At 40.3% G+C, this 10321-nt stretch overlaps 1 protein-coding gene across 1 annotated transcript; it reads left to right on the top strand.

Moving 5' to 3' along the window:
- Window positions 1–1813: 1813 nt before the first annotated feature.
- On the top strand, window positions 1814–8374 carry LOC116648234 (L-lactate dehydrogenase B chain-like). Its single transcript, XM_032430087.1, has 2 exons — window positions 1814–2109; window positions 7370–8374. The coding sequence occupies exons 1-2, from the start codon at window positions 2068–2070 to the stop codon at window positions 8117–8119; spliced, it is 792 nt and encodes a 263-aa protein (XP_032285978.1). The 5' UTR covers window positions 1814–2067; the 3' UTR covers window positions 8120–8374.
- Window positions 8375–10321: the final 1947 nt, after the last annotated feature.

Here is a 10321-nt window from a genome sequence, read left to right as displayed (position 1 = left end):
GAATTGGTGTGGTGCCATGCAGGGGGCAGAACCATCCTCAGGCTAGAGCCTCAACTCCAGGCTCCAAATGCAGATGTTTGAATACAAGAGATAAAATATAACCTTTTGAAGTCCTCGTTTCCCTGCTAGTTGTTCCAGCAAAGAAATACTATTTGCTAGCCATATTCTGGAGACCTTAGAAATGGAACAGTGTCACCAGCAGTTTGTCTGCAGAGGAAGCCTGATGGTCGGCTAAGAACGGGACACAGCTCAGGAGCCGGTCAATCACAGAAGCATCTTTTACTGCATTGCAGAGTCCGGGGAGCTAGAGCGAGGAAAACAACAGCCGAGAGCGTGTGAGCTGGCGACAGGGTGAAATGCAGCTGCCGTTCCAGACACGCGGGGAGCGTGTGCACAGAAATAATGCAAAGAGAACATTTGCATCTCTCGCGTAAGATGAGCAGAAAACAACCCTCCCGCAGGAAAAAAAAAAAAAAAAAGGTTTCAGATGAGAACTTCCTGACAGTCGAGAATAAAATGACAAAAATAATTTTTTGTTTTGAGAAAGCTTTGGGACCAGAGCGCACACCAAGGAATGACCTCGGAGCAAAAGCACTCACCTCTAGAAATCACTCAACAGTGGGTGCTGGGGAGGCAGGCACACATCAGGGGTCCTGAGGGCCAGGCTTCTGGAAATACCCACCATCTGAGTCATTTCTCAGGTTTCAATTTTTTTTTTTTTTTTGGTCCCCAGTCCCTACTGAAATGCAAATTGAATACCTGTGAAGTTTCATGGTTTGGAGGAAAGGTCCAAATCCGAACAGGATCTTATTCCCTGGGCAGTCCTTGTCGTCTCTTGGCCTCAGTTTACTCTCTCTAACATAAGGTATATGGACCATCTCAGTGTTTATCACACTCTGTGCATAGGAATGACCTGCCATCTCATCAAATGCAGATTCTGATTCAGTAGTTCGGGAGTGGGGTCTGAGACTCTGTGTTTGTTTTTGTTTTTCTTAATTTTATTTTATTATGTTATGTTAGTCACCATACAATATTTTTTTTTTGCACCGCTGATTTTTTTTTTTTATTACGTTCACTTAGCCACTGTGTAGTACATCATTAGTTTTTGATGTAGTGTTCAGTGATTCTTCAGTTACATATAACACCCGGTGCTCATCCCAACATGTGCACTCCTTAATGCCTATCGCCCGTTACCCCACCCCCAGGCGCTGGGCCCCGGATGTCCCTGCTGCTGTTCTGTGGGCCCTGCTTTAAACAGCATGGGGCCAGGATTTCTTTACAACCTCTTAGCTTTGACATTGGGTTAAGAAGAGAAGGAAACTAGGTGCTTTGATGTATAGAATTCATTAATCTAAGGATTTTAAATGTTTCTACAAGCCTCCATTTATTCATTCTTTCTAATATTTATTGGGCCACAATTTAGTGGTACTCTTCCAGGAACTGAGACTACAGTGGACAAAAAGATTGCCAAGGTCGCTGCCTTGTGGGGGTCTAGTGGAAGGAGACAGGTGATAAACAAAAAGTGAGGATGGTAATTCAGACTGCAGGGAGAATGTTCTAACATAGCTTCTATGAAGGCGTGGACTTTACTCTTGTGCTCACCTATTCCCACTGCCTAGAAAAGCATCTGAAACATAGCAAGTACTTAAGAATTATTTTCTGAACAAAGGAATAAGTCTGTTAGATTAAGTGCTATTTTAAAACAACATAAAATTGAGTGATGTGATTCAGAAAGACCAGGAGAGTAGTGTGGGCGTATTTTAGATGAGGAAGCAGAGGAGGCCACTCAGAAGAGGTGGCATTTGAGCTGCACAGTGCATAATAAGAAGAAGGAGACCATGTGCACATTGGCTTTCTAGACAAAGGGAATGGCAAGTACAAAGGACTTGAAATGTGTTTGCTTGGCACCTTCAAGACTCAGCAAGGCGACCTGCAGCTGGAGAGGCTGATGAGGACCAGCCTCAGAAGTGAGCAAACCTGAGATAAACTCAGACAGAGGTCGGCAGGGACAAGACCATTGCAGGTCTTGGTGGTCTTGGTAAGAAACACGGATTTTATTGAAATGCCATGAGAGATCACAGAGGCTTTTCAAGGAGAGACAGACATAAGGTAACTCATATTTTAAAAACACCAGTCTGGCTGTTGTTGGAAGATCTAGGAAGGCAAGGAAGGAAGAAGCATGGCAGGAGGCTATTCCTGTTGGGGGCTGTTCCAGAGAAGGGGCTACTCCAATATTCAAGGCAATAAATGATGGTGGCTTTATGAGGGCAGTCCAACAGGAACAGAGATCCAAGGTAGGCCTGGCAGGATTGCTAATGGATGAGATATTGGCTGGGCTGGTGGGTGTCAGTGGGTGGGGTGGAGTAAAAGGAATAATGAAGGATTCTTTCCTGAGCAACATTTTACTTGATGTAAGAATATGTGCAGCTTTATAAGCCAGATTTTCTATTTTTGGACAACTAATTTGTAGGCAGAATTTCCATATATTGAGTTTAAACCTGTCTCCCGGAAACATCTCTCCCTGATCTGAGACTTAGCTTTTGAGATTACAGCGTCCAAATCTACTATCTCTTCCTCCCACCAATCCCCAAACATTTAAAGGCAGAGATTATAACCCCACATCTCCCCTACATATACACCATGCACCATGAGTCTGCTTCCCCCGTGCTAAATATGCTTCAGTTAAGATTGAGACTGTCCCTTCAAATGAAGTCTTACATACCTGAATAAGACTCCTTTAATAACTTATAGGGACTGGAAAGTCAAGAAGTCAGACCAAGATGTCACTAAGGGATATATTGCCCATCAAGAAAAGGGAGAAACACAGCACAGTTGGGAAACAGTTTTTGGAAAAAAATAAAACCATTTCATGTTCACAACCGATGAGCTGAGACATACCAATAAACATCAATATCACTTTTCAAAACTAGTATAAAGTTAAGTTGAAACTTTGAGAAAAGTGACACTGAATAATGATTCACTTAGCTTGGATTCTTAGCAAATTTTACAGGGAAGAAGTTTGGTTAAGAGGAGTTGTGTTTCCTAATTCAAAGGAATACATGCACCCCTATGTTTATTGCAGCATTATTTATAATAGCCAAATATGGAAGCAGCCCAAGTGGGCATCAGTTGATGAATAGATAAAGAAGATGTGATACACACACACACACACACACACACACACACACACACACACACACCAGGAATATTATTCAGTCATGAAAAATAATGAAATCTTGCCATTTGCAACAACATGGGTGGAGCTAGAAAATATAACGCTAAGTGAAGTAAGTCAGTCAGAGAAAGCCAAATACCGTAAGATTTCACTCATATGTGGAATTTAAGAAACAAAGCAAACAAACAAAGGGGGGAAAAAAAAAGAAAGGCAAATCAAGAAATGGATTCTTAACTATAGAGAACTGATGGTGACCAGAGGGGAGGGGGTGGGGGGATGGGTGAATAGATGGTGGGGATGAAGGAGCGTACTTGTTGTTTATGATGAGCACAGGGTCATGCATGGAATTTCCGAATCACTATATCATACACCTGAAACTAATATAACACTGCATGTTAACTAACTGGAATTAAAATAAAGACTTCAAAAAAGAGGAGTATTTCTAAAGCTCTGAATAATAAAATAGCAAAGAAACAGTAGAAGAGAAAATTTCAGCTGAAGAGCTGAGGCTGTTGCTGAATGGTTCATCACATCTTCCATTAAAAAAATATCACAATTTTCAGTCAATTTACTGCCACAGAGAGAAACATTAGAAAATGCTTAATGTTTCAGGCTTAACTGGAGCCAAAATTCAATGATTTCCCATTAATAGCAATTCTACTCTCTGCCATCAGCTTGGAGCTGTGTGTTGCCATTCTTTGTCAGTTTCTCTTTCCAGATGCTGCTGAGACTGGCTATCCTTGGTAGAGATTGGGATTCTTAATTAAAAGTACCAGGAACCATAATATCTTCAGGACAGCATTGTTTCAGATAGAAGCTTGTTCGTATGGGTGGTTCAAGTGGATAAGGCAAGGTTGGACCTCTACCTAAGCAGGGAATTTGCTTTTTAACCCCACAGGGAAGACTAAGTGGAAGTCTGTATTTTGGCCAGTAAATCCAGGTTTTCTTGTCTGCTCACTTCAGCCCTCTCCAGATGTTTTCGAAAAAAATTCCCTTCCTCTAAAGACCTTGGCAACTCCTTCAGGTGTTGGGAGTATGGTTTGGAGGAAGGAAAAGGGAGAGGGCAAAGGGAACAGCTAAAGCTTCTCTTCTAGGAGGTAAATGTTCTGGATCCTTAAGCAGAGGGGAGTCAGAGGAAGTCATAAAAGTTGGATGTAAAGTGAGGGATTTTAATTTAATATGAGGCAAACTGGTGTGTGTCTGGGTGTTCTTGTTATTAGAGATGTTCCATGATAACCCACAGAGCTAGTTTCAAGCATCTAGTGTGATGGTGCACAATCCTGCACTGATACACACATACACAGAGATACTTCCACACGCAGATATGCACCTAACACACACATACAGACATGATGCTGTCACAAACAACAAGCACATCCTTTCCTTTCTCTTTGTTTTAATCAGAGATGGCCTTTGTAATCGGGAAAATGGTTAAAATACTCAGTCCAAAGAACCAACTGAGACAAGAGAACTGGGAATGTACTGTCCTCTGTGACCTTTTTTGTTCTTCACTCCCTTTTCTTTGTCATGTCTGCTGTGATGCTAAACAATATTACAGTGTTAACAGTCAATATCGCCCTTTTGCATGTAGCTGGCTTTCCCGCATCTTCCTTGATTTTAGTGACTGGATGAACAATTGCTGTCACAGGCCTGAACTGACTGGTGAGTAAGGCAGCCTTACGTGTCTGTAGAAACTGTAAAAAGCAACCAGGTCAGGAATCATAGATTTCTCTGTCATCTGACATCATAGTTCCTGACTGAGTTTTCTTTACGGGCTGCCCTGTGGAGACCATGCACTACATCTTTGGGTGAGAAAAGAGGAGTATTAGCCAAGACCTTGACCTCCTTCCAAGGTTATTTCCAGTTTTATATTCACTGATGTGCACAGTAGTCCTTTTGTAAAAAGTGCCCTCTGGGTAAATATCGTATCTTCCCTCTTATTTAACAAAGAGGCATTTGGATTTCAGTTGTCCTTTTGGAAAACCCGTAAATAGGAAAGATGAACAAAGGAAGAAGTAATTTTACTTAAATATGAAAACAACTCCATTAAGATTTAAGTAGCTGATAGGAAAGGAGGTCCATGCTTTAGAGACACATCTAGGGGTCAAGGATAGTACAGGTGTTTGGGCACATCAGTCTGGGGTAAATTGTCAGGGACAGAATAGATGTAAACTCATTGAGCTGTGAGGATTTAAACAGAAATACAAAGCAGTAAGCATAGTGCCTGGTGTACTACGTAAACCTTATGTACCCCTAGCAGTTCTTGTTACAGCACGGCAGGGTTCTGGTTCCTAGAATGGTCATCCTTCCTAAGTTTTCCTTGGGCTCTAGCTTTCTGGTAGCTTTATCCTTGTCACGCTTGTTTCTGATCTTTTACTCTCTTAGAGATACCTTGTCATCTCAGGCTGATCCAGCATCCTGCTTCCTTTTGCAATTCAGTTCCCCATAGCTCTGCTTTCTTCCCTCTCCAGTGTAGGAAAATATAGAGCTAAAGGAAAAGAAAGTATAGGGATATCTAGGAACCCTCAAGACTCATCTTAACAAAACTCCACCAGGAGGTGATGTCTATGCTTGGCTGTCTTCTCTGTGCTATTTAAATTTCCCAGGAAACTAGGGCTGCCTGATGGCAGGGTCAACTGACTCTACTATAAGTCGACTGTGCAGAATTTCCTTTTCAGGAGATCAGTTTAGGAAAGCCAATGCCTTCGTCATCATTCCAGAGTGATATCCAAGGTGTTACCATTCAAATCCTGGAGACTTCGTAATATCATTGATCTGAAAACTCCTTGCAAAGTGTGGATATGTATACAGACCTGGATCTTTATTTGGCAAATTGGAAGTATTTGTTATTCCTCAAAGATTTTACCTCCCCTGAAGATCTCATTTTTATTTCAGGTTGATTGATAATATTTAGTGGAAGTCATTGGAGACAGCTTTATGTACATTTTAATGAGGGCTGATGGTCTGTCTAGAGATTGAAGACTGGTTTGGATTTGTGGTTGTTAAGGTGCAGGGTTTTCTATGTAAACATTGAGAAATAAACTTCAAAGGCTAGTCACATGAAAATAGTTTCTCTTAGAGATGATTTTTGACTTATATTTCTATAAAATCTCAGTTCCTCAGTTAATTTTAGTTAACCAGAATGGCCCAGGTGGTCACATTTTTACTCCCAAGTGGCCCAATCCCTAGAGTGGCAGATTGTGTGATCTCAGTCTCATTGTTGACCCTTAGTCCTTAAACTGAAAACCCCATGGGGGCAAGAACAACTTCTGATCTATTCATCATTACATCTCCCATACCTTGTATTATGTCTTCATGTGGTAGGTGATTAATAAATGTATGCTACCCAAATAAATGCTGATAGAATAAATATATCCTATTTTACATATCCTCTTGAAGTATTAATTTTAACAAGTTTATTTATTTATTTCATTTTTTAAAAAGATTTTATTTATTTATTTGACAGAGAGAGACACAGCGAGAGAGGGAACACCAGCAGGGGGAGTGGGAGAGGGAGAAGCAGGCTTCCTGCCGAGCAGGGAGCCTGATGTGGGACTCGATCCCAGGACCCTGGGACCATGACCTGAGCCAAAGGCAGACGCCCAACGACTGAGCCACCCAGGAGCCCAACATGTTTATTTAAATACAAGTTATTTCCCCCACTTATTCTTGAAATTTAATGCTATTGGGTCCTGTTTTCTCTCCTTAGTACTTTTGTGTTTCAGTAAGAAATGTTCTGGTTAGGATGAGTACGGTGGAAAGAGCATTAAACATGGACCCAGGAGAGCTGAGCTCCTGCCCTCTTCTTCTACCTTATATTAGGTAAAGTGGTTTCATCTCTAGGCCTCATACTGAAAGCTAACAATGGTAGAGAGTTCAGAAAACTTATCAAATTCTTTCTGGCCAATAGGTAGAATATATTTACCTCATTGTCTTCTTCACGTGACTCCTATAGCTGTCTCTGTCCTGTGCACAATGGCAACTCTTGAGGAAAAACTGATTGCACCAGGGGCACCTGGGTGGCTCAGTTGGTTGAACTTCCAACTCTTGGTTTCCACCCAGGTCATGATCTCAGAGTGGTGAGACCAAGCCCCATGTCGGGCTCTGTGCTCAGTGTGGAGTCTGCTTGGGATTCTCTCTCTCCCTCTGCCCCTCCCCTGCTCTTCTGCTCTCTCACCCTCTTTCTCTTTATAGAAAAACAACAACAACAACAGAACTGATTGCACCAGTTGCAGAAGAAGAGGCAACCATCCCAACAACAAGATCACTGTAGTGGGTGTTGCACAACTCGGTATGGCGTGTGCCATCAACATTCTGGGAAAGTCTCTGGCAGATGAATTTGTTTGGATGGATGTTTTGGAAGATAAACTCAGAGGAGAAATGATGGATCTGCAACATGGGAGCTTATTTCTTCAGATACCTAAAGTTGTGGCAGACAAGGATTATTCTGTAACTGCCAGTTCTAAGATTATGGTGGTAACTGGAGGCGGCCAGCAGGAGGGAGAGAGCCCTTTCAATCTGGTGCAGAGGAATGTTAGTGTCTTCAAATTCATTGTTCCTCAGGTGGTCAAGTACAGTCCTGATTGTATCATAATTGTGGTTTCCAACCCAGTGGATATTCTCACATATGTTACCTGGAAACTCAGTGGACTACCCAAGCACCATGTGATTGGAAGTGGGTGTAATCAGGATGGGGCTAGATTTTGCTATTTTATGGCTGAAAAACTTGGCCTTCATCCCAGCAGCTGCCATGGATGGATTTTGGGAGAACATTGCCACTCAAATGTGGCTGTGTGGAGTGGAGTGAATGTGGCAGCTGTTTGTCTCCAGGAACTGAATCCAGAAATGGGAACAGACAATGACAGTGAAAACTGGAAGGGAGTGCGTACGATGGTGGTTGAAAGTGCCTACGAAGTCTTCAAGCTAGAAGGATATACCAGCTGAGCTATTGGATCAAATGTGGTTGATCTCATTGAATACATGTTGAAAATCTGTCCAGTATTCCTCCAGTGTGAACAAGGGTGAAGGGAATGTATGGCATGGAGAATGAAGTCTTCCCGAGCCTTCTGTGTATCCTGAATGCGTGGGGATTAACCAGTGATCAACCGGAAGCTGGATGATGGTGAGGTGGCTCAGCTCAAGAAAAGTCCACATACCCTGTAGAACATCCAGAAAGACCTAAGACCCGTGACTTCTGGCTTCTAGGCTGTAGAAACATAAAAACTATGTATTTTTTATAAATATAAATATAACAAATATAAAAAATAGAAATATAACCGTGAGCCTTTAGTTTTCACCCACATTCATGGATCATCATTTGTTTTTCACTTCCTAAATATGCAAATGTGGGCTCACGGACTTGATGCCCATGTTTGGTTTAATGCTTGCAATATGAGCCCTTGAACAAATAAAATTAACTATCATAGTGTACTTCTTTAAAAAAAAAGAATATTTACCTCAGTTTTCCTCTCTGCTTAAGTTTCTGGAATATCTAAATTTTAAAACTGTGAAGAAAAAAGTGTCTGAATTTCTTAACTCATCAGGTCTGTAATCACAACTTCAGTTATATTTTGGATGTTCTGGTAGAGAGAGAAAAATATCAAAGGGAAGTATTAATTTTCATTTATTTACCCTCTGCTCATTATACACCATGTGATCTGGAGTACGTCACTTCCTTATTCTGGGCTTTAGTTTCTTCGTCTGCAAATTAAAAGACTCAACTAAATCAGTTCTCAACTCTATTTTCCAGCTGTGCTGTTCTGTTTCTTGATGCTTTCAAAGCTACTGTGACTCGCCACTGGTATTCTTCTTTTCATCCAATTATTCATTTATTCAGCAAGTCTGAATGAATGCCAGTTACATACAAGGATTATGCTAGGTTCTAGGAAAGTAGTTATAAACAAATGACGTGCATTCCACCCGTAAGGGTTATCATTTCCTTATTTTCCCTTTTGTGAATTTACCCTGAGAACATCTAATATCCATTAAGAGAAGAAGAACAAGGGGCGCCTGGGTGGCTCAGTTGGTTAAGCAACTGCCTTCGGCTCAGGTCATGATCCTGGAGTCCCAGGATCGAGTCCCACATCGGGCTCCCTGCTCTGCAGGGAGTCTGCTTCTCCCTCTGACCCTCCTCCCTCTCATGCTCTCTGTCTCTCATTCTCTCTCTCTCTCTCAAATAAATAAATAAAATCTTTTAAAAAAAAAAGAAGAACAAAAGACACATCTTCATGTATAAGAGAAATATTATGAATGAGAGGGCACAATCCAGCAGATGGGAAGTAGTGGTCAGCATAGAGCTCAATTTTTATCAGGTTTTTAAATTGCTTTTTTTCCCCTTTCATTTTAGAGATTTTTGTTTTGTTTTGTTACTCTTTGGCTTTTTTCATGCTGTGTTCTAATATATTCTTCTTTTAAAATTTTTAAAAATCATTAATAATTTATACTGGTAAATGGTGTCACATGAAGCTAAAGGAATTTAAGTCCCAATTGGTACTCAGTTATAATAATTTGATAAATCTTTCTGTTTCTCACAGATTTTTGGTATTGTCTTAATTCCATAGAAAATTTTAGTGTAAGAAATGATCTACTGCTGGACTATTTATCCTTCTCCATCCAGATCTATAGATTAATTTGATAATGTAATCATTTCAACTTTATGCTGTATTTAAATATATTTTAAGATGATTTTTTTCAATTCTTTCAATATATATATAATTTTAGGTGACTTATACAGCTAATAACTAGTAAGAAAAATACTCTTGGCATTTTTGTTGGACTTAGTATATTTTAAATATGGAGAATTGATACCTTTATGATATTTAATTTTCTCTTAGGAATAAGATATATTTGTTCATTTATTCATGTTCTTTTACAACTTCCAGTTGTAATTTGTACTTTTCCTTATTTAGGTCATACCTTATTCTCATTAGGTTTATTCATGAATATTCTCTTTTTTTTTACTACAAAGAGGTAGTAGAAAGCAAAAATATGCTTTATGTAGCTTCTCAGGAAACAGTTTCATAAATATCTCAATTCTCTTCTGAAGGAACATATTGAATATTTTGATAATATTTGGCCAACTTATTTAGTCCGAACTCATCCATTTCATATCTTGGCAGTTCTACCTATTGAATTGATCATTTTCTG

Source organism: Phoca vitulina, unplaced genomic scaffold (assembly GCF_004348235.1).
Source record: "Phoca vitulina isolate PV1807 unplaced genomic scaffold, GSC_HSeal_1.0 scaffold42, whole genome shotgun sequence".
Lineage (NCBI taxonomy): Eukaryota > Metazoa > Chordata > Mammalia > Carnivora > Phocidae > Phoca > Phoca vitulina.
Note: the sequence above shows the minus strand (reverse complement) of the source record. Positions and strands in the feature narration are given on the sequence as shown.